Source organism: Pinus tabuliformis, chromosome 1_1 (assembly GCF_031772625.1).
Source record: "Pinus tabuliformis cultivar Carrire ecotype Pingquan chromosome 1_1, CPIR1, whole genome shotgun sequence".
Lineage (NCBI taxonomy): Eukaryota > Viridiplantae > Streptophyta > Pinopsida > Pinales > Pinaceae > Pinus > Pinus tabuliformis.
In genome coordinates this window covers 660,504,106-660,529,784 of record NC_142297.1, presented here as the reverse complement: position 1 = coordinate 660,529,784, position 25,679 = coordinate 660,504,106, and the positions used below count along the sequence as shown (strand labels likewise).

The following is a 25,679-nucleotide window of genomic DNA, read 5'->3' as shown; positions in this document are numbered from 1 at the left end:
TGGTAAGGGATCCCTCTTAATCCAATCTCAACGGATACCTATAACTTTAACAAAACAATTCAAAAACATTTTTTCATAGCATATAAAACTTTTAAGTACTAAAAATCAAAGTACAAAGAAAACAATTCAAAACTTTAGAGTAGAAGGATATATAGGGGATAGAGGCCCTGAGATTCCTTAGCAAATAAGTCTTCTTTAAATTCTTCCATCTTGTTATTCTTTGGCGGTCCTTCATCAACAACATTTGCATGTTGCCTTTCTCTCTTCTTATTTCTCGAATTCTCAGGACAATCGCTTCTATAGTGATCCATCTTGTGACAATTGTAGCATTCAATCTTGGATAAGTCTACCTTCCTTCTATGCCCTTTAGACTTCTTGAAGGTTCCTTTGTTCTTCTGATGAGTGGATTAAGCATTTGAAATTTTCTCCTCTTTGTTGCTTACTAATGAAATAATAGCTTCTTCTTGACTACATTCATTCCATAGTTGTTCGAATGTAGGAGTTTCCTTCCAACTATTAATACCTGATGAAAAGGCACTCCAAAATGTTTGTAATCCTAGAAGTGCGGTGATTACAAGCTCTTTTTCATGTACTATCTCATCTATTGCCTGGAGTTCATCTCTGATTCTAGCTCTCCTTACAAAGAAGGATACCACAATGTCTTCCTTTGTCATCTTTATAGTTCTTAGTTCATTCTTAAGACTCATTATTTGACCAAGATTCTTGATTGTGAATAATTTGGATAAGGCCTCATACATTTCTTGAGTGGAATCTATGTTGGATATATATAGGATGAGGTTGTATTTTATTCCATCCACCATTAGGGTCATGGCCAATATCTTTGTTTCTTTGAATTTTTCCTTTTCTGCATCACTTGATTCATTTGTAGGCTTCTTTACTTTTCCTTTGACTAGATCCAAGACTTTATTCTTCTCGAATATGAGACGTATCTTTTTCCATGCCCTGTAATTGGATGCTCCTTCTAATTTGTTTTCTCCCTTCATTGAGTTAAACATTGTTCTTAAAAATAGTAGGCTTGACTTCTTATATGATCATTTTCCTTGATGACCCTTATTCAAACTTCTTACAACTCCTTACTTTCCTTTCAATAGATCTTCAGAATGCCTTTTTTCTTTCTTCTTCACCTTAGCTCAAAAACCATGTTAGAAAATTAGAAGGGTAGAAAGATTTTCTTTAAGTTGATAATTACTTGTGAGATTCTTATGTTCGTATTAAATTTCTTGTGTTTATCTTAATTCATCAAGCAATTACCAAAACCATAACACGAAGATCAAAGACACCAGATGTAGGCGAATAGCTAGGACAAAACCCTAATCTAAGGGAAAACCTAATCAACGACTCTTCCTTCAATTGTTTCACGATATAATCCAAGACTCTTGACCTAAACACAGACTTCCTCCAATCACCAAATCAACCCTTCCCTTCTTCTGCAAATGATAACCTTTCAGCGACAACTTTGACCTTGCAGCAACAACTGGGAACAATAACTAAACTTCGACCTAGATGCAGTCCTTCAACCTAGAAGCAGCACTTCAATCTAGAAACAGCAACAAAACTTTGACCTAGCAGTGGCTGAAACTTTGACCTCTCCAGCGAAACTTTGATCTCTCCAGCCACAGATCTTTGACCCAATAGTAACCTATTAACTTGGTATGAATGAGAGAGAGAGAGAGAGAGAGAGAGAGAGAGAAAGATGGCCCAAAACTTTGACTTTTATCATTTTCCAACACTTCTCCTCCTCTTGGAATTTCGCACTTGTTCTGCTTCTTCTGTTTGTCTATCGAACTTGTAAGTGGATATCCAAATGAATCGAACTGCCTTGTATATAGTCTCTCCTGGAGTTCGAATTACCCTCCTATAGGTCGACTTGATCAGGTAAGGGCCGACTTGGTGTGGAGGTGACAAATGACTTATTTTACTCAATAATAATTCTTTTTACATGATTCAAAAGCTCAGAAAGTGTCTCATTAAATGGATAATCACTCTAATGACTTGATATAGAATCTAGAAGTCTTCAATAGGGACTTTGACTTAAAACATGACCCAAGCATGAAACTCACGCTTTACTAAGTCATAATAATAATAATTTTTTATTTTTTTTATAAATACATTTCATTGACTCAAATGCAATTATGAAACCAAATCTAGTTACATTCTTCAACAAATTAGACATACCAATCATCTCAAAACTTACATAACTTAGAAAACAAAAACAATATTAAATATAAAATTATTTTATTAATTAAAATAAATAAAAATATATATGAATAAAATAAAGGAATCATTTTCAAAATAAAAAAATAGAGTAATAAGAAAAAGTTTGAAATGAAATAATTATATAAGATGAGATAAAAATTTGAAAGTAATATTTTTAAATATAAATAATAATAATAATTTAAGTTTATAAATAGAATGATATATATAATATTTAAATGTTCTTACTAGAAAATATAAAAAAGTTAAATGTGAACGAACAATCAGCATTTACAGTAAAGAGTTTGTTAAAATATCTTTTCATGAAGTGCCTAATGTCCATTGGCCCATGGTTCAATTTGAAGTTTCAAAAACAACCTCCATCCTCAAAATTATTATGCATCGCAACTAACTCCAACCTCAGTGTTTAGTGGTTATGTTTTAATATAGAAGAGCGTAACTCCAAGCTCAGTGTTCAGTAGTTATGTTTTTTTTTTGTAAGCTAAGACGATACTCTACTTTCCATCACTGCAATCAAAAAATATTACAAAGTTGGACATGTCTCCACCCGCCCTTAAGGGAAACCGGGCTTCGTAACCATCTAAAGTTTTTCAAAGCCATCCAAAAAAAGTATATCACCAACCTATCTATCCACGCTAAATATACATCTATCCGTACTGACAGTAAATTGTTTTCCTTTTGAAACATTAACATCTATATTTCCAAACAACAAAACAGCAGTATATATAAAAACCTCCAATCTGTAGTTGCATCTTCTACTGATTCGGTGCATCTGTCTTTGGTTCTTTCTCGACCTTGACGCCCAAGCCGCCCGCTTGAAGCATCTGCATGATATCATCCATCTTTCTGTCTTGCATCAATAGAGTCACTTGAATATTTTTCAATTCCCTTTTCATGGTTGGAATGCCTTGAATCAGTTCAGTCATTTCTAGAGCCACCTATTCCATAGCTTTAGCCAATAAACGCTTCATGCCCCAATAAACATGTAGAGATTGTTTATATAAGGACATTCGGCCTCTCGTATGTCCGGGATCAGGGAGAAATTGCTCCCAATCCTCCATCTCAGGATCTGAATTCTCCTGCATAGCTTCTTCCTCCAAATGCTCTATAATCCTTCTGATATTGGGATTTGTATCAAGAACATATGCTGCCTCTGCTTCCTGTAATCTCCTCCGCATGTCTTTCTTCCCTCTCTTTCTTCCGCTTACCTCAGTAGCTGCTCCCTCCTCCACTTCCGAGCGCACATTTCGATTCCCACGGCTGCCTCGTCCTACAGGTCTCCCTCTCCCTCTTTGATTCGCTCTTCCTCGCGCTCCCCTACCCCGGCCACGTCTCTCCACCTCCACTTCCTCGTCTTGTTCCTGATCCTCACTCTCCTCCGCTTGGTCCCCCGATTCCATCTCATGGGTCTTCCCCATACCCGCTTTTCCTTTGACACCTCGTTGAAGCTCCCCATCTGCAAAGTAATTATGAATGTCGAACTCTTCTTCCGAGTCATCATGTATAGTAAAATAGACCCTCTGCATATCTTCCTCAACCGTGCTCTTGCCTTTTTCCGCTGGAGTTGCTGTCTTACTCCTCGTCCACCTTCCTGCTCCCCTGTCCTGGTGTTCCGCCATCTTACAGTCCTTCTGCTGCTGCAATTCCTCTCTACACTTCCTCGCTCTGCGTTGCTGCGTTTCTAGATTCGTCTTTGGTTTTGGTCCATTACATGCAAGCCTTGAATTATCATTATGCTGCCACCTTGTCGTCTTGAAACTGCGCTGCAGCCTGTCATTATCATAAATGCTCATTCCATATACTCTTCCATGATAGGAAACTAGTACCAACTCGCTGACGTAACCACCGCTTCTCCTCGGTACCTTGCCCAATTTCCGTCTTGGGATGGTCGAACTTCCCGTGGGTTGATTGCTGCCAACCTTCATGACTTTAATCCCATAATCTTGAACCTGCAAACGTTGTGATCGCGCATTGAATACTCTGTCCTTCCCCCTCCTCGCTATAATCCGGAGGCTCCTAATTATTCCTTCCCTGTGCGGTCGCATCATCATAATCCTGATTTAATATAGTTTTTAACTCATTCCACCTTGGTTCATCTTGTAATGATGTCCAGCTGCAATCTACGCTTCTGTTCGGCCCTCCACTACCCCAATTAGCCAATAGATCGGCGGCACGGTTACCATTTCTCAGTACATGGTTTGTGGTTGTATACTCAATCCTACTCAGCATCTGCCCAATATCCTGTAGGATCCCTGCTGTCCGCCAACTCTTCGACACATGTTCCCAGCTCTTCCCATCCCTTAATTTCTTCAACATATCGATCGTAATTTGTGAGTCGCCTTCGATTTCTAGACTCCTATAACCGTTCCTAACTGCTATCCGGAGTCCGTGGTAAACTGCCCATAATTCCGCTTCGTTGTTCGTCATTTCCCCTCCGCCTTCAGCATAAATCCACCTCGTATTACCACTGCTATCTCTGAAAAGACCCCCTGAACCTGCTTGTCCCGGGTTACCCTTTGAGGCCCCGTCGAAGTTTAATTTAATGCATCGCTCCCCAGGCATCCTATAATGATTGGGGCTCGGCAGTTCATTTCTTATCTTCCGCTCCGTATTAGGATAAATCAACTGAAATTCCATGTTTAATTTGGAGACTATCCTCTGTTCCTCCTCGTTCAATCTCCAATCCTCTTCATCCCATACTTCTGATAAAACCGTTTCTTTAAGCGATCGACAGATTTCATCCCAAAGTCTCGACTCATGCCAACTATTATCCCTAAAGATTCGTCGATTTCGCTCTTTCCAAATCGCCCAAACGACAAAACCAAGCGCTAGACTCCATATTCTTCTTACAACTTTGCTTTGGAAATTCCCTTTTCCCCACTGAAACAGAGTATTCCTGATGCTACCGGGATCCCTCTTCGTCATACCAAAGAGCACTCTAATTTCCTCCCATATACTCTTAGTATATATACAGTTATTCAACAGATGCTCCTGAGTTTCGAATTCCTTAGTACATAGACTACATCTTGATGGTCCAATCATTCCTCGTTTCTGCATATTATCCCAAGTTAGGATCCTTCCTCTGCATACCAGCCATACAAAGCATGTAACTTTAGGCCACCATTTGCCTTCCCAAATCTTTTTCCATCCTATTGGTTCCTCCTCTCTGTCCTCCTTCGTTACCCAATAATAGGCTTCTTTGACTGTAAACATACCCACCATCGCTTTACCCCATCTAAGGATATCCTCACCTTCTCGGACCTTAATTTTCCTTGATTCTATTTCTCTGTCATACAATTGCCTAGCCGCCTGGCCTATGTTGTCAGCCCATTCATCCGGTGTTTTCCAAACTCTCCATATATCGTTTGATTCGGCTCTTTTCCAATAATCTCTTACATATTTCATTCCCACTCGTTGCGCTGTTTGTTTAACTTCTTGGAGAGTTCAGTAGTTATGTTTTAATATATAAGAGCATATTGTATTATAATACAATATGTTTAAAAATAAGTAGTTTTTAAGTGTGATTTTTTAGAGTTTCTAGAAGATTTTTTTGTTATAATCGGGCGAAAAAAATCGTGATCAAATTTTGATTTCTGTTGTTTAAACTGTGTTTTTGACTGCATATATAAATTCAGCGCAAAAAATCACGGTGAAAAATTCACTCGTCAAGACTAGATTCTAAACAAAATAAATCAAAATAGAAAATTTTTCAAAAAATCGACTTTAAAAAACTACTCTTTTAAAAATATCCATCTATCATTCCTCTTTCTCAACCATTCTTTTAAAAATATCCCTTTATCATTCCTCTTTCTTAAAAATATCCATCTATCATTCCTGTTTCTCAACCATTCTTATTGGAACGTATGCTTAAATTCCTCCTTTTTTATTAACCATTTTTATATGCCCAATATATTCAGAATGGCCACGCCCCAACGTACGACTAATTAATGCAGATGATATAATCGGTACAAACTAAGATCCCAGAATTTTGTTCAATAGCAGTCAAGGGAATTCGCTGTGTCCCTGATCTTTGTGAATGATGCGAATACGATAGATCACATGCATTTCTAATAACCTAACGCTGTGTCCCTGATCTTTGTGAATGATGCGAATACGATAGATCACATGCATTTCTAATAACCTAACTCTCAAGCCGGACAGAATTCACGAAGCATTTACATTCTAACCAAAGTGGTGGCGTTGACCTTGAAACAGGAGTCAATTTTTGCAACTAAATGGAAGCCTATTTGAAATCTCCTGGAATCATAACGAATCCAATTTTTCCCTTCTGCTCTCCTCTCAATTTCACCTAAAATTCAAAGCACTGCAAAAAGCAGAACATGTAAATAATAAGAAGATAATTATTTTCTACTTCCACGGACATGTAAGTCCTTTGGAAATATCTCATAAAAAGGCTGAACATATTTATTTTGGCTACCAAGGGTTGAATCAGCAAAATGACTACCGCCACAAACCTGTTGAACTCCAGAGACACATGCCGCTTTTAAGTGTTTTTGGCTTCACAAAAGGAGATGACCTGTTGAACTCCAGAGACACATGCCGCTTTTAAGTGTTTTTGGCTTCACAAAAGGAGATGCAGAAACATATGACAAAGTTGTTGGAGCTGGTATTGGAACAAATCACTCATTTGGAGAGATATTAATAGATCACCTACAAATTCAACTTAGTAGCAAACAGCATTGCCAGCATTATTGACCTCACGTGTATCAAGGTGGGAGGCCAAATTTCAAAAATGATTTGAATAATATTTTGATCAATCTGGCTGAGTTATTTCTTTCTAGTTTTGCCTCCAAACTTTACCTTTAATATACACAGTTATAAATTTGCTTCAAGATTTCATTTATATACATGCCAGTTTCTGTATATGGCTAAGCCATAGATTACAAAGGTGGAAACTAAATTGGAATGAAAAAGCCATTAATGACCCTTTATGTACACTGAAAAAGGCTTGACCTTTCGCCACTAAGCAAAGAAAACCGAGATGTAGGCAACTAGTCTCGATTGGACTGCATTGGCCTGAACTCAAAACACTTCGTTATTTGAAATCATTTTCCCAACAGAAAAGAGTTAGACAAGAAGCCATTTAGAATAACTGATTGCTCAATTAATAATTTAAATATTTATTTAACTTCTTTTTTCCATTTTTGTTACAATAATGCTTAATATATTAAATCAAGTTCATCGGTAATGAAGATAGATAGGCCATATAATTTTTCAGCTGTATGGCGGGGCTTATTGCCTTTGTCCACCTCTTTTGCCAACTACGCTTTAATCAATCTTAATTAGATTTCTTTCACTGTTCTCCTTGCTAGGTGTGCACTGTTTACAACTATCAATGTCCATTGTATTCTGAAGTCCCATTTACCTATTTTGGTCATTCATGGACAATAATAAAATTTCTATTTCTATTTCTGTCATTCCAAAAATCAGTCTTCCGCTGCCGTGCAAGACTAACTCTCACAGTGACCAACATACAAATTCTCTGATATAAATCAAGACTTTTAAACAGCGATAAACAACGACAACCCACTGGAGAAAGATAATGTATGTAGATAAGCCTCTTGTATTCAATATAGGAGCAAAAGAATTATCTGTATCTGCAATAAATCCATGACCTCGAAGCCTAATACAATGACCATTTTTCCTAGATGTTACATGGATGAATAGTCTGACCATTTAGTGTACAACAATGAAAAGTTTGAAACTAGTCTGTTAGAGCATGGCCGCAGACTTTCATCATACCCTCTCTCCTTAGTACATGTTGAGGACATGGACACTTTTTGCATCAGTATACAACTACTCTTTACATACATTTTGGGATGATTATTGTATACCTGTTTTTTCTCAATTAACCCCAAAAAAATTGTTTTATCTGTTATAAATACACCGACTTTCGGAAAACTAACCCACATAGAGTTCGGCCTTGCCATCTATAAACAGGCTCATGAATTCCTCACCGTCTACAGATTCCTTCTCTATGAGAAGATCTGCTAACTTGTGAAGAATATCAATCTGTGTTGTGATTATCGTCTTAGCCCTTTCATAGGCCTTCTCAACAAGCTCTCTGACTTCCGAATCAACAATATCTGCAGTTGCCATAGAATAATCCTTTTGCGGGGACATCTGCAACACGAAGATCAAGCATTTGAAATTAACTTCTATTTGTGTGAAGATTATATTTTATTTTCTAGTGCTTGCCAAATTTTGAACTCGAAAATCTGACATAAACCGTAACTTACTTGCTGCCCCAAAAAAGGATTTCCACCACCCCCTCCAAGGGATAGTTGTCCAATCTTCTTGCTAAAACCAAGTCTTTCAACCATCTGCCGGGCAACACGAGATACTTGTTGGAAGTCATTCGATGCTCCTGTTGTGACATTTTCTTTCCCAAAAATAACTTCTTCTGCCACCCTGCATATCAAACAACCAGATTGTCAGGGCATATATAGCTTCCCTTACCGTGAGAGTCATTTGAGTAGCCATGTATATCATGTAAGCATACCTTCCACCGAGGGCAACTGCCATCTGATTCTCAAGGTAACTTCTGCTGTAAAGCCCAGATTCCAGTCTCTCTTCACTAGGAGCAAAGAATGTCAGACCTCCAGCTTGTCCACGAGGAATGATTGAAATTTTAGCAACAGGATCATACTCTGGCATAAGTGCACCCACAAGGGCATGACCAGCCTCTACATCAAAGAATTTAGAAGAATTAACCACTGTTTGCGAAACGACAAATTCTTTTATTTAGGTAAACTGCAAAACAATTTTCACAAAAATATGAAATCAGAAATTTTAGAAAGGGGCATGAAAAAGCCAAGAATATCCTGTAACTTGTAAGCTATAACCATACAGAATGAGCTCTAAAAGATTAAATGAAAAAAAAAATGTACATTCAGCACTTTGAGGGCACATAAAGGTCCTGAAATAGCATGTATTATGTATTTACAAAGACATTACGATTGTAATAAAAGAAGATGAGCCTAAGCCTGCCTGTCTTAAACGTGCATTGATATTTAAGGAAACAAAGATAAATTGCACTAACATTTTTGGCAAAAAGCAAATGCTAATCATAAAAATAATAAAAGTGGAACAGGAAACAGAAACAAAACACTGCATAAATATTAAATAGGTAGAAAGTAACAAGGCAACAAAACTAACACGAAGGGATGGCTATAGAAATTGATGACCTATTGGAGATATATAATGAGCCAAATGTCATGTTATAACCCTGCTGGGGGTATAGAATGAGCCATATGTATACGTAAATACTAATACTAGCCTAGTAGGTGAGCCTAGTAGTGGGCCTGCATGAGCAATAAGTGAAAAAAAGTTTACAGATGTTCTTGGATTATTTGGGAACACCTCTAATGTGTGAATTATTGTGTAACCATCAAAATGATAATTTTGGGAGCTATGCTCAATGTGCATATTTGTTGTACAATGTGTGTATGCAGATCTATCATGCTTTATTGTAATGGGTTCATAACAGACAACATATACTACCATATGAGGCCGAGAGGAAATACAAAAATGGCACGTATCACGTGGACAAACTTTCCTTTTGAGCCGAGAGGCTCATTCCACAGCCCAATATGAGGACGATGTGTAATTTCATCCGTGCTCAAGGTGGAGTTAACTCGTGTCCCTCCTAAAATAAAAATAAAATATTCTCTAAATAGAAAAGCAATGTTGGCTATAATAAATAAATAAAATGAATATGCTATGCATGTTTAGTTAATTGTCCACATGACGTAATATAATTTCATGTAAAGTAATTAGAAGTAAACAAAATGTGTAAGTATGATGTTTAAACCAGTGTTTTTAAAACTGGAACCGGTGACCGGACCGGTCGACCTAATGAACCGGTTTACTGACCGGAACCGGTCTAACCGGGACTGGTTTGGTCTAAACGAACCGGTTTTAGAAAAAGACATTAAATAATTAATTTTTAATGAAAAAACTATTTTTAAGATATAAAACCATAATTCCAAGCCAATAGAGACAAAATATGCAAAGATTGTTCATTTATATACCATGTAAAGGTGAATATATCAAAATGGCACCAGTGCAATACATATCATCGACAAAATACATAAGCAATGAGGCTCTAAATGGCCTCTAGAGTGCAAAAACAAAGCCTACAAACTATGGGGCCAGTGGCCTACTACAAGACTCAAGTCTACATATATGATAATAGTGATCAACATTATCGCTTGAAACTTCTCATGAGTCATCATGATCAAACTCAGTTGGTTGAGTCTCGACTCCCAAACTTTGAAGTCACAAACTTTGAAGGTATTATGCCCTAATATGCTCTATTATTTCATTTGGTGCTCCACATGGTTTTACATGGCCTCCTATCCCAGCCAAGTGTTGCTTAAACCTGTTAATACCCCCTCCTTCAATGGATTTTTGGCAATATTTGTAAATCATTTTGCCATCAATCATATCACAATGAGCCCATGCAGTATCTCTGGCTTTTGGAGGCATAATGACTACTACTTAGCTTAAACTCTGTTGTTCCACTACTCCAGCAAAAACTCAACACTCTCCAAGCTCCCAAGCAAATTCACAAACACTATGAGATGTGTGAGACAAATGAGAGGGAGAAGGGCCTCTTATAGGCTTGGAGAGTGTGTTTTTGAAGGGAAAGGACTCTTACTTTCCCTCCAAAACCCCTAAAAGACATTGAAAAAAGCATTCACTGGGTTCACGATGGACTTGACCGGTAACCGGCCGGTTTAGGATGGAACCGGCTAGTTCTGTCCTAAACTAGCCGTTAGGACCGGTTAGGTCTCTTTTTTGGCCAAGAGGGTGTCTAACCCAGTTTTTTGACCGGTTCCAACCAGTGGGCTTGCTAACCAGCCGGTTAGACCATTAACTAGTTAGCTGGGCCGGTTTTGAATACTATGGTTTAAACCTTGTACTTTTCAGAAATATTTCGCAGTAGAATATAAATAAACTATTTGAATATCTATGTTAACTAATTTATGTCAAATCAACTTCATATATATCTATATATAGAAGAAAAAAAATGTTAAAAGAAAATGTTTTAATGTTGTATATAATAAAATTTTCAATGTGGGTTATCAATAAAATATGACGCATACTTAAAAATATATTGATAACAAAAAACCATTTTAATGTGCATTTTTATGGTCAAAACATTTGAAGTGGCCTCAGTGTTTTACAATTTGGTCATTTTTTAAGTATGCGCTTTTTTGTTGAAATCGAACAAAAATATTTTGGACATTTGGTCATTTTTTAGGTATGCACTTTTTTGTTGAAATCGAACATAGATATTTTGGGCATTAAGTTTATGTACTCTATATAGCATTCAAAAATACAATTTAAACAATAAAAAATTACACATTGTATTTTCACACTCTAAAAGAAGTTTGCTCCTGAAAAAATTTCATCCCTCTCAGCGCATGTTAGATCCGTGCTTAAGATGGATCTATGCTGATTTAGCACCAATAAATTAGAACAAAAAGCAAAACTATATGAATATAATATAACAGTTTGTTGAAATAAGCCAGCATTTACCGTGATATGCTACAAGTTTCTTCTTCTCTTCTGACACGACAGCGTTCTTCTTCTCAGGACCAGCAATGATTCTTTCTAGAGCATCTGCAATTTCATCTTTGCTAATCTCCTTCAATTCTCTTCTAGCAGCAAGAATAGCAGCTTCATTCATTAGATTTTGCAAATCAGCACCAGTGAAGCCTGGTGTCCTCCTTGCAATTTTCTCAAAATCTACATCCTTTGCCAATGCTTTGCCTCTTGAGTGGACCTGCAAGATAATTAAACAACTGAATTAAAAATAAGTAACAAGCCATAAATCTACATCCTTGAGCTCTCCTGCTACAGCGAAAGAAGTCTTGCGTTCCAAATTCCAATAAATAAAAGAAGATTGGGAATCACACTATCAGCACAAAATTAAACATGAAAATGACTCTTATATCTTACACCAAACTATGGACTATAGGGAAAAACAAACCCTCAAACATGCCACATACAAATATACTCATACTGGTTTTGAATGTAAAGAATATTACAACCTGAAAAGGCCATTAACACTTTAGGCAACTATAAGGCAAGTGGAGAGCAATAAACAAACTATTGTTTATTCATAATAACTCTACTTTCTTATCCTTTTTATAGGAACTGACTTCTTCTTATCACAATGAAGCTAACACAGCCATATTTAACATTACAGGGGAACATTAGCACCATTTGATTTGGTTGACTTCAACTAAGCAGCCATGAGCGGGGGCTCAACATCGCCTAGGATTCACAACTGGCCCCAACCACTGACACACATCCACATCCACAAGTGTGAGTGCAAGCAGTAGTATGTCACTTGATAGGGCTTGAAACCTGGTGGGGGCTATATTAGCTAACAGCTTTCACCACCCTAGCAAGCCACCATTGACTTGATCATCTTTAAACAGGCTATTAAACAATTCTTGTCAATTGTTGTTGAACAGTGTCCTCCAAATAAGGTTACCACTAAGTTGCTGGACACACATGGCAGAGGGCTTTACCCATGCAGAGACGTACAGAAATGTGGAAACACATTTGGTGTAGCCCTTAGCCCTGGATTCATCAAGCACCAAGAGAGATAAAATCCCTCAAGATGCAAACCTTTTAGTGTAAAAACTTGAAGAAAAGCTTGCACTTCAAAGCATATGATCTCTCCCAAGGCTTGATAGATACTGGGTTAAGATGGACCTAGGTTGGTGTTAAAATTGGCAACTAGGGCCAAACTCCATGTGGGTCATCTCATTTATGCTAAGTTACCAGGATTCGGATACGGATCCGTTGCATTTTTGAAAAGGCAGGATCCGGATACGAGGAGGATACGGCAAGTACAAAAATATATAATAATATTTTTTAAAATTTTAGAAAATACATTTGATGTTTAAAATCAAAACCATTCATGAATCAGAACATTAGAACTAAAATTATTAGATAATTTATGAATTTGAACACTGAAATGATGAAATTTAAAAACTAACAAACAAATAAACATATAAATATTAATGCTAACATATTGATATAATTGTTAAAATAAAGTTATTACATAAAATATATATTTTTTTAATTTATAAAAATTAAAAAATATTCTGATTTTTAACAACCTAACATAAAGTTATATAAGTTATGATTTATAAAAATAAAAAATTTAAAATAAAATACAAAACATACGGTTTATTAAACATAAATATAATGATTTAAAATAAATAAATTAAAATAACTTTATTATATATATTAACATCCAAATAAACTTTTTAATTAAATCAGAAATCTTTATATTATAAACTTATTTAAAAAACATATTGATTTAAAATAAATAAATTAAAATAACTTTATTATATATATTAACATCAAAATAAACCAAAAAGCATATATATATATATCAATCAGATGGTATTAAAAACTATGATCCGTAAATAAATTAAAATAACTTTATCATATATATATTAACATCAAAATAAACCTTTTAATTAAATCGGAAATCTTTATATTGAAAGCTTATTAAAAAAACAAATTGATTTAAAATAACTTTATTATTCATATATATAAACTTTATGATTGAAAGTTTATTTAAAATAAATAAACTTTTTAATTAAATCAGACATCTTTATATTAAAAGGTTATTAAAAAAATGTTGACGCATAATTTTAGTGAAATATATATATATATAAAAGCCGGCAGATGGTATTACAAAACCACGCGTAATTTTATTTAAATCTTTATATATAGACGCTGGCAGATAATTAGTGACTTATTTAAATCTTTATATATATACGCTGGCAGATAGACGCTGGCAGATAATTAGTGACTTATTTAAATCTTTATATATATACGCTGGCAGATAATTAGTGACTTATTTAAATCTTTATATATATACGCTGGCAGATAGTCATTAACTAAGTCCGCTAACTGACCGTACACGGATCCTAGCGTATCCGTATCCATACCAGTTTCGGATTCGGGGATCCGCGGTTCCACCTCTTGCCTTCAGCGGATCCGGTAACATAGCATTTATGGCAGCTGATGTTTCTCCTAGATTCCTCTTGTCGAGAGATGTAGGATTGATCTAAAGATCATCCGATTCCGACAAGTATTTATGGAGATGTAAATTTATTTGTATTTACTTGACAAATTGTCAAGGTCAGCGAGCAGTTAAATGTGTGGCACACATGCCCAGTGAATCATATAAATACAAGTGAGGTTGATTCATTTTATCATCATCTCATCTCACTCATTTCTTCTCTCTCTCCTTAGCTTTGGGTTACACAAGGAGCAGCTCACACGTGGGAAGAAGGAGGACACAGTAGGGCAAGGAGGACGCAGAAGCTGCTGAAGGTCTCTTTGACCAGCGTTGACCAAGTATTGACCTTAGAAGAGTGTGGTTTTGGTGTGGCTGCCTCTCCTAGGCAGGCTGCATTTTTTGGCACAAAAATCGAGGCAATCTGACCTCAAGTTTGACCAAAGTTGACTGCCCTAGTTTGGGGCAACAGGTTGACTTCAGTCAACAACAGTTTCACTGTGTATTTGGGGCTGTTTAAGGGCTGATTCTTCAGGCTATTCGAAGACTAGTTGACCGGGAAATTGACCTAGCATATTGGAGGTCAATTTCATCTCGTTTACTAAGTTTGACTTCGCTAATTTAGGGTTTCTTGCTGCTGATATAAAATTACAGAATTCTGATTTTGTACTCTCTGCTGAACTATTGAAGATAAAAGAAGATTTGATCAAAGGGTTTCCCTACATTGGGGTTTGTCCCTGGCTAGCCGCCACATCTTGTGTCTCTTGTCTTGGCTTGTTTTCTGTCAATCGTTTAATGTTCCATCTGCACTTTATTTAATGTACATGTGATTGCTAATCAATGGTTAATAAGAAGAAAAGAAGTAAACTGCTCTAAGCATAGAACATACCATACTTTAACATGGTATCAAAGTTGAGGTGAAGACAAAGCCCAAGCAAGAGGAAAAGCAAGACCAAGAACAATCACCGAAGGTTGGCAAGGCTTAATGGGAGCATCTGGACTTAGCCAGCAATGTGAAGGCTTGTTCACATGTTGTGGCTAAATGAGTTGAATTTCACTGACCTGAGTGGTCAAAAGTCAGTTTTAACCAGGAGGGTTGGATCTCTCAAGAAAAAGATCTGTATTTCATTATTGTAATAGTTAGGAAATTGTCTTATTTTAGATTCAAGGATAAGTTGTTAGCATAGGTGTATAATGAAACTTGAAAATAGAGATTGAGTTGTTAGAATGATTAAAACAGAAGATTGAGTTGTTAAGCACAGTTGGAATAGGATCCGACTCATAAAAATGAAAAAATTGTAATGGAAAGGGAGCGAAGATGATAGAGGATTGAGTGAGGCGAGAGTCGAGCGATAGAGAGGATTTCAAGATTGAAGCATGGGTCTTTTTATTGCTGTAATCGAGCCAGAGGGCCAAGACTCTGTAATTGTTATCATATTGAATAATCGATTCCGTATGTGTTAATGTGTCGATTCCATTAAAAACTCTTGTTTGCCTCTGTATATTTGCCTTCGAAACAAACCAAGCATTCTTCTCTGTTTTATGCTTTATGTTATAAAACTCAACGTTCAAAGGTTAATCGAGGTCCTTAGTGTTAAATACAGTGGCTGAAACCCGCACAAATCCCAGTCGTCGATCTAAGTCCAAACAACGATGCGATATCACGCCGACCGTTGGATTATCCCACATCGCATCACAATATTCATTTGCGAGTGGACGGACCTTAGGCCTTCAGGAAATGCGATGTGCAATCGCCGATTTATCGCATCGCAATATCCCGTCGGCGAGTGAATGGACCTCAGGCCTTAAGACCATGCGATATGTGATCGCCAATCCATCGCATCGCAAATATTTCATTTGTATGTGAACAGGCCTCGAGCATTAGGGAAGTGCGATATGCGATGGCGATGCGATCGCTGATTAAATCGCATCGCAACATTTCATGTGGATGTACCGAGCCCTATGAACTTGCCCACTACAATTTGCGATTGCAATATGTTGTGGACCGTCGGATCAAATGTGTTGTGATCTACAGTGTACCACTGAGTGGTTCTATTAAAAGGCGAAATATCAATTGTCAGGCTTATATAAAGGAAATCGAAGTGGTGCAACGGAAGGCCTGAATATAAAGGGAAAAGTTAAACGCGGGGCGATTGTTGATAAAGTGTAAAACAATTGACCTCTTGCGTCATTTGTGGTAGCAGAGCACAATTTGACTGCAGTAAACATGCCGCCGAGGAGAGGCGCTATCATAGGTCGAGGAAGACCTGAAGCAAATGCAGTTCTGCTGGAAGAGATCCGGAGTCTGCCTACGAGGATGGAAACAATTGAGACTACTCAGAAAATAACACTTGATGAAGGAGTTGACAGTGCTAAAGAAGAATCTTCTGAAGAAGAAGAAGACGAGGAAAATGTAACTACCGAAGTTATTAAGATGTTGGCGAAAGTAGGAGGAAACCCGAAGGTGGAAATTCCTATGTATGAAGGGAGTCTCAATGCAGAAGAGCTAATGGATTGGATCAGTTCATTAGACAAATATTTGGACTATGAAGAGGAAGCTAACGACAAAAAGAAGGTGAAATTTTCAGTTACCAAATTGAAGGCTCATGCAGCTATTTGGTGGGATGAACTACAAAACATCCAGAACAAGGAAAGGATTCAGGAAAGTCCAAGATCAAGCAATGGGGCAAAATGAAAGCTAAGTTTATGCCAAAAGATTATCAATTAAATCTTTTTAAACAGTTACAGAATTTAAGGCAAAAATGAATGTCTATTAAAGAATGCACATAAAAGTTTTATAGATTAAGTATTAGAGCAAGACATGCAGAGGATGACATGGAGAAGGTAGCCAGACATATCAATGGCTTAAGATACAACATACAGGACGAAACCAACTTGTTGAGTCTGAAGACCATTGAGGATGCCTATCAAGTTGGTTTGAAGGTAGAAGAGAAGATGTTGAGAAAACAAAATCAGAGGAATAGAGGAAAAAGCTCAGTAAGAGGTAGAGGAACTACCAGAACAAGGGGTCAGCAACATCAGCATGAAGCAAGCAATTCAAGTAGTAGACCACCACAGAGGGGAGATTTTAATAGAGGAAGATTTGCACCCAGAGGAAGAGGTCGAGGAAGAGATATTCAGTGTTACACATGTGGAGAATGGGGACATGGATCGTGGCACTGTCCTCATAATAAAACAGCAAGTCAGAGGAATATGAATGTGGTTGAGGCAAAGCAAGAAACACCGCGAATCATAGAAAATGAAGAATCCCTTGAAGTAGGAGAATCCCTATTGTTGAAAAGGGCATTGCTTAAGGCAAAGAAAAAGATTGAAGAACCATCGCAGAGGAAGAGTTTATTCGGAACTACATGTAAATCCAAAGGTAAATGTTGTAAAGTGATAATTGACAGTGGAAGCACAGATAACCTTGTTTCTACTAAGATGGTGGACAAGCTAGGATTAGCGAAGACAGAAAGGACATCAGATTATTGTGACAGAACAATGCAAGGTAGAGATACAGGTTGGTACATATAAGGATGTGATATTATACGATGTAATGCCAATGGATGCATGCCATGTATTGCTGAGAAGACCGTGGCAATTTGAGCGGAAAGCTATTCATGATGGGAGGGAAAATACTTATACTCTGGAGAAGGATAGAAATAAACATACATTGTTGTCATTGAAGGATGACGCTGACAAAGGAGCGCCTAGAAATAATGTTATGCTAATGAGTGGAAAGGAGCTGTTGCAAGAGGTTGGAAAAGGTGAAGAAATGCATTTTGTTGTCATAGAGAGACCTAAGGTAATTTTAACTTCCACAAACTTAGATGATTTACCTGAAGAAATCAAAACTTTGTTAAATGATTTTGCTGGTATTATTGTGGATGAGTTGCCAAATGCATTGCCACCAATCAGGAATATCAGTCATCATATTGATCTAATACCAAGAGCAAGTTTGCCAAACAAAGCAGCGTACAGATCAACTCCTCAAGAGAATGCAGAAGTTGGAAGACAAGTGCAAAAACTAATGGATAAGGGACTAATCAGAGAGAGTCTTAGTCCATGTGTTGTACCAACAGTACTCAGTCCAAAGAAAGAAGGTGAATGGCGTATGTGTACAGATTCCAGAGCCATAAACAAGATCACTATCAGGTATAGATTTCCTTTGCCACGCATGGATGATTTGATGGATTCTCTGAGTGGGTCGAAGTATTTTACTAAAATAGATCTGAAGAGTAGATATCATCAAATAAGAATTAGAGAAGGAGATGAATGGAAGATTGCATAAAACAAACAATGGGTTGTATGACTAGTTAGTGATGCCTTTTGGACTCACTAATGCACCTAGCACGTTCATGAGATTGATGAATGAAGTCTTGAAGGAATATGCAGGCAAGTTTGTTATTTTTTATCTTGATGATATTTTATTTTTAGTAAAAGTAAAGAAAAACATCTAGAGCATCTTAAATTGGTTTTAAGAACTCTGTAGAAAAAGAAACCATTGATAAATCTAAAGAAATGTAGTTTCATGAAAGAAGAATTAATTTACTTGGGATTTGTAGTTTCTAAAGAAGGGTTGAAAATGGATCCAGAAAAAACCCAAGCAATTTGGGATTGGCCTATTCCCAGAAATATATTTGAGGTAAGAAGTTTTCATGGTCTTGCAAGTTTTTACAGGAAATTTATCAGAGCTTTTAGTCAGATTTGTGCACCAATTCTTGAAACAATCAAGGAGACTAATCAGCCGTTCAAGTGGACAGAAGCACCAAACAAGGATTTTAAGTTGCTAAAGAGGAAAATCACAGAGAAAACAGTTTTAGCTTTACCTGATTTTGAAAAAGTATTTCAAGTTGAAACAGATGCTAGTGGAGTTGCAATTGGAGCAGTTTTGAGTCAGGAATAGAGACCAATAGCGTACTTCAGCGAGAAATTAAATGAAGGGAAGAAGAAGTATTCTTCTTACGATAAAGAATTTTATGCTATTGTACAAGCCTTAAAAAAATGGACATTATTTGCTGCCAAAGGAGTTTATATTGTATTCTGACAATCATGCATTGCAGTTCATGAATAACTAGCCGAAATTGAACCAGAAACATGCCAAGTGGGTAGAGTTTTTGCAAAGCTTTACTTTTGTGATAAAACACACAAGTGGTAAGTTGAACAAAGTTGTTGATGCTTTGAGCAGAGTAAATTTCATTGTGCAAGAATTAAAAGTTGGTGTAGTAGGATTTGAAGAAATGGTTGAAACTTGAAATGTATAAAGATGATGCAGATTTCAAAGACATCTATACAGCAGTTCAAAATCCAATAGTTCATAACAAAAGCCAGTGGTTAGATTATCTTATCCAAGAAGGTTTATTGTTTAAAGGCAACAAGGTGTGTATTCCCAAATGTTTTATGAGGGAAAACATAATAAAGGAGAAACATAATGGAAGATTATCTGGTCACTTTGGACAAGACAAAGCCTTTGCTCAGGTGAATGCTTTTTATTATTGGCCAAAAATGCAAACTGATATTAAGAGATTTGTTGAGAAGTGCAGGATATGTCAGCATGCTAAAGGGAGAAGCCAAAATACAGGATTGTATCAACCATTTCCAATACCAGACCGACCATGGGATGCATTTAGCATGGATTTTGTTTTGGGATTAACTAAAACTCAAAGAGGGAATGATTCCATTTATGTTGTGGTAGATAGATTTTCCAAGATGGCACATTTCATTGCTTGGCATTTCTAGAGAACTCTTTGGAAGAAACTTGGAGCTAACCTCAGTTTCAGTTCAGCATAACATCCTCAAATAGATGGACAGACCGAAGTAGTAAACAGAAGCTTGGGAAACATATTGAGAAGTTTAGTGTATCAAAATCCTAAGCAGTGGGATTTAGCACTAGCTCAGGCTGAGTTTGCTTATAATGACACTCCAAACCGAAGTACTAGAATGAGTCCATTTCAGATTTTTTTGGGATGAATCCAAGAGGTGTGTATGAGCTCAGAAATTTGGGTAAACATGAGACAAGAAGTGCAAAAGTTGAAGAGTTTGCAAAGCAGATGCAAAGACTACAAGAAGATGTCAAAGGCAGATTGCAGGAAAGCAGTGGCAAATACAAACAAAGAGTAGATATGAAAAGAAGAGAGAAAGAATTCCAAGTGGGAGATTTAGTGATGGTGTATTTGAGAAAAGAAAGATTTCCTACTAAGACTTGCAATAAAACAAAGATGAAAAAGATAGGGCCATGTAAAATTGTATGAAAGTTTTCAACTAATGCTTATGAAATTGAATTGCCAGAAAGGATTGGAATATCACCTATCTTCAATGTTGCAGATTTGTATCCATACAAAGGGACAAAGACAGAGCTACAGGAGGAAACTACAGGAGATGAAGTTCAAACTTTGAACTGGGAAGAACAAATGCCAAAGACCGTTAAGAAAAAAGTGGAAGTTGTTTTGGAGAAAAGAGTATCCAAAAGAACCAGAGGACAAATTTATTTTCAATATCTAGTCAAATGGAAAGGACGGCCAGTGGAGGATGCTAGTGAATTGACACCAGCAGAGTTGCAAAAGTATGGAGTAAGCCCTGAAAGTCTGAGGGATGATTCTTTTCTTCCCCGGGAGTCTACTGCAAGAGCATCTAGACTTAGCCAGCAATGTGAAGGATTGTTCACATGTTGTGGCTAAATGAGTTGAATTTCACTGACCTAAGTGGTCAAAAGTCAGTTTTAACCGAGAGGGTTGGATCTCTCAAGAAAATGATTTGTATTTCATTATTGTAATAATTAGGAAATTGTCTTATTTTAGATTCAGGGATAAGTTGTTAGCATAGGTGTATAATGAAGCTTGAAAATAGAGATTGAGTTGTTAGAATGATTAAAACAGAAGATTGAGTTGTTAAGCACAGTTGGGATAGGATCCGACTCATAAAATGAAGAAATTGTAATGGAAAGGGAGCAGAGATGATAGAGGATTGAGCGAGGCGAGAGTCGAGTGATAGAGAGGATTTCAAGATTGAAACAGGGGTCTTTTTATTGCTGTAATCAAGCTAGAGGGCCAAGACTCTGTAATTGTTATCGTATTGAATAATCGATTTCGTATGTGTTAATGTATCGATTCCATTAAAAAACTCTCCTTTGCCTTTGTATATTTTCCTTCGGAACAAACCAAGCATTCTTCTCTGTTTGATGCTTTATGTTATAAAACTCAGCATTCAAAGGTTAATCGGGGTCCCTAGTGTTAAATACAGTGGCTGAAGCCCGCATAAATCCCAACCGTCGATCTAAGTCCAAACAACGATGCGATATCACGCCGACCGTTGGATTATCCCACATCGCATCACAATATTCATTTGCAAGTGGACGGACCTTGGACCTTCAGGAAATGTGATGTGCGAATGCCGATTTATCGCATTACAATATCCCATCGGCAAGTGAATGGACCTCGGGCCTTAAGACCATGCGATATGCAATCGCTGATCCATTGCATCACAAATATTTCATTTGTATGTGAACGGGCCTCGAGCATTAGGGAAGTGCGATGTGCGATGCGATCACTAATTAAATCGTATCGCAACGTTTCATGTGGATGTACCGGGCCCTATGTACTTGCCCACTGCGATTTGCGACTACAATATGTTGTGGACCGTCGGATCAAATGTGTTGTGATCTACGGTGTACCATCGAGCGGTTCTATTAAAAGGCGAAATATCAATTGTCGGGCTTATATAAAGGAAATCGAAATGGCGCAACGCAAGGCCTGAATATAAAGGGAAAAGTTAAACGCGAGGTGATTGTTGATAAAGTGTAAAACAATTGACCTCCTACGTCAAGGCTATCCTAAAAACTACATGGGGTCCTCAACACTCTTCCCCGCCAAAGACAAACTCCATGAGAAGTCTAACTATCACAAATGGAAGATGTCTCTTGATCTAACTTTAGAAGATAAGGAAGTGTTGGACCATGTGAGAGGCAATATTGTTGCGCCTCCATCAAATGCATCCGTTGCTGCCAGAAGCAAGTGGACCAAGGGAGAAGTCAAAGCAAATAAGATCATCTGGGACTCTATCGACAAGCACTTGGTGGCCTATGTTCCGAGCTGACCACCTCAAAGGAAATCTACGATACGTTGGTGAGTGTATTTAAAGTTAATGATGCAAATCAAGTTTTGTTCCTTAGAAATAAACTCAAGGAAATTAAGAAGGGCAAAGATGAAAGTAGGCAACCATATTTCTTAAGGATCACCGAGACCAAGAATGATCTCCTATCTATCGAGGAAGTAGTTCCTGACAGGGAAATGACTATCACAACTCTTGGTGGACTGCCACCTGAATGGTATATATTCAAGACTACTCTTCTCAACAATAATGTCATCCCGGGGTTTGAGAAATTGATGGCTAGATGTATTCAAGAAGAAACAAGGATGGAAGAGCAAGAAATGCCCGCACTTAAGGCAATTCCTCTGCCTTTTCTTCTCATGCTAAAAGAAGAAACAATATTGGGGCTTAATCCAAAGGAAAGGCTGGACCAAAGGGTAGAAGAAAAGGACGATGTTACAATTGCAACAAAATGGGCCACTATGCAAAGGAGTACTAGCGTTCTATCATACAAAAGCCAAAAACAAAGCCAAATTTTAATGTAATTAAAGGGCCAATGGACTATGTTATATTGTGTCTCATTCAATCAAAATATATGATGCTTCTATAAAAAATGCCTCAATTCAATATAACTGCAGCATTTTCATATCAATGCCATTGGTCTGCGCTAGTATTCTATCTGGTGTGCAATGGCTGGGAGAGGATAATCAACGTGTATGTGCCCACATGATCAATCAATCTCAATGTGAAGAGTGCAAGGTCGCTTAATTTAAGTGAAGTGCATCTCAAGACCAAGGGCATTGCTAGAACCTAAGGTTAATGCGCAGCAACAGTGAACAATCAGATCCGAGTTTTCAGATACATAACATAACATCATCATCGAGTGAACGTACAGGAGTCTCGGTTTTGCAATAGCCTAAAACGACTATGGTTGAATCATTTAAAGGCCAATGGACTATATCATAAGTTGCACATTCTTCAATCAATGAATGTGATGCTTCTCTGAAATCACCTCGTATGTTAAATTTCCATCCATCAATGAATTTGACGCTTCTATAAAACTGCCTCAACTCCAGAGGAAATTTTAAAGAACCATATTTTTGTTGCGTGTATAGAAACCTTAAAAAGTCTTTATGATCATCAAAACGTTAACTATAAAGATTTCAGTAGATTTTTATGAATTCCTAAGGATTTTCTAAATTTTATAGGAAAAAATGGCAAGCTTTCAGGTAAACATTTCATGTGCTAGAAGTCTCAGCAAACTTTATTTTGAGATTGCCAATATTTTTATGGAACGGAAATTATTAGCCCCCTAAATTTTCTTTGAAATTCAATATATCAGCAGCATTTTCAACATATAGAGACTATAAAAAGAAAGACCTACCTGCAGAATCCTCACTCTCCCGGCAACGTCCGGCCTGTCTACGGTGACCTGCCTATCAAACCGGCCCGGCCGCAACAGCGCTGAATCCAGAACATCCGGCCGATTCGTCGCCGCAAGAACAATAACCCCGCTGTTCCCAGAGAACCCGTCCATCTCCGTCAACAGCTGATTGATTGTCTGCTCCCTTTCATCATTACCGCCGCCAAGCCCAGCCCCCCTTTGCCTCCCTACCGCGTCAATTTCATCGATAAAGACGATGCAGGGCGCCTTGGCCTTGGCCTTCTCGAACAGGTCCCGTACCCGGGACGCACCTACACCGACGAAGAGCTCGACGAACTCCGACGCCGCGCAGGAAAAGAAGGGGACCCCGGCCTCCCCTGAGACAGCCCGGGCCAGCAGAGTCTTGCCCGTCCCCGGCGGACCTACCAACAAGCATCCCTTGGGGATCTTGGCACCAAGGGCAGTATACTTATCAGGGTTTTTCAAGAAATCCACCACCTCCTGAAGCTCCAGCTTGGCCTGGTCAGCGCCTGCCACGTCGGCAAATGTAACTCCAGTCTCCGGCACCTCCTGGAACTTGGACTTAGAGCGACCGAAGTCCATAGGGCCGCCCAAACCTCCGGGACCCCCAGGGCCTCCCTGAGCCCGCCGAAATAAGAAGAATAAACCCCCGAAGGCTAAAATTGGGAATAAAAGATTACCGATTATGTTGAGGAGGCCATTGTTCGCCTCCCCCTCGGAAACCGATATGTCCACACCATTCATCGCAAGGATGTCCACCAGGTCCGGGTCGTTTGGCAGGGTTACAGTGGCACGCCTCCCGTCGACGGCGCTCAGCTGGAGGTAGCTGCCGTCCTTGCTGAAGCGGACGCGCTCCACCTTACCCTTCTTCACGGCGTTCAAGAACTCGCTGTAGCGCCACTGTGTTCCATCAGGCAGGTCGGAGGGGGCGGCCGGTGGCGGTGCTGTGGTGGAGGAGGAGGCGAAGGGGGAGGAAGATTGCGGTAAGCTCTGGCGGAGGGCCTCAGCGCCAATTGGGGGTGGCGGTGGCGGAGAAGCGGCGTCCGCCGCCACCGCCGCTGGGGTTGCCGTCAATAGCGTGGTGGCAATAAGCGCCGCTGGAAGGTGGTGACGCTGGGTGTTCAGGGAGCATAGAGGGAAGGGGAATTGAGGTTTGTATGGGGAAGTTGGACGGAGCGGGGAAAGGGCGGCGTTTGGGTTTCGGCCGAGGAATGGTGTTTTGGTGGCGATTGTGAGGAGAGGTGAACTGGTGGTGGCCATTGCGGAATGTAATGCAGAATCTTCAGACAAGACCACACTCTATAATGTTAAATGGTTGAATTATAGGGGCAATTTTTGAAAAATCATTCTACTGTTTTGATATGGCTATGCCACGCTTGTCTTCTCGGCACCAGACACGTGGTGCTTTCAGAGCCTTAAAATTACTTGCTTCGGATAATCCTGGGAAGAGTTTTACGATTACTTCCGGCTGACGTGTATATGTCAGGCACCGATTAATAGTGTGAGATTCTGAGAAGCTCGTTCTATGTTTTGCCACGTCATTTATTGATCGCTTGAGTTTTCTACTTAGTCTCTAGCTGACGTGGTATCTATGGAAGCACAACTTGATGATTGGTTGCCGTTCAAAATTGAACTCGTCCCATGCCCATCCCCATCCCAGTAGGTGTTAAAAACAATTGGCCTTTCAGAAAAATTTCCCATCCCAGTAGGTGTTAAAAAAAATTGGCCTTTCAGAAAAATTTAAAATATCAAAATCACTTGTAAATTGTGAAGGTTAAATTAAATTTCTAAGATATCAAAATCATTTCTTAATTGTGAAAGTTAAAATAAATTTATAAAGTAATATTTTCAATAACTTATTAATATTTTGTTTTA

General features: G+C 38.2%; 1 protein-coding gene across 1 annotated transcript; it reads right to left on the bottom strand.

Annotated features, from left to right (window-relative positions):
* Positions 1-7,803: 7,803 nt before the first annotated feature.
* Positions 7,804-25,089, bottom strand: LOC149215125 (ATP-dependent zinc metalloprotease FTSH, chloroplastic-like). The gene is made up of 5 exons (XM_089392533.1): positions 23,784-25,089; positions 11,803-12,049; positions 8,759-8,942; positions 8,496-8,667; positions 7,804-8,379 (listed from the first exon to the last, which is right to left on the bottom strand). Exons 1-5 carry the CDS (start codon positions 25,062-25,064, stop codon positions 8,158-8,160), a joined length of 2,106 nt encoding a protein of 701 aa, XP_089248659.1. The 5' UTR covers positions 25,065-25,089; the 3' UTR covers positions 7,804-8,157.
* Positions 25,090-25,679: the final 590 nt, after the last annotated feature.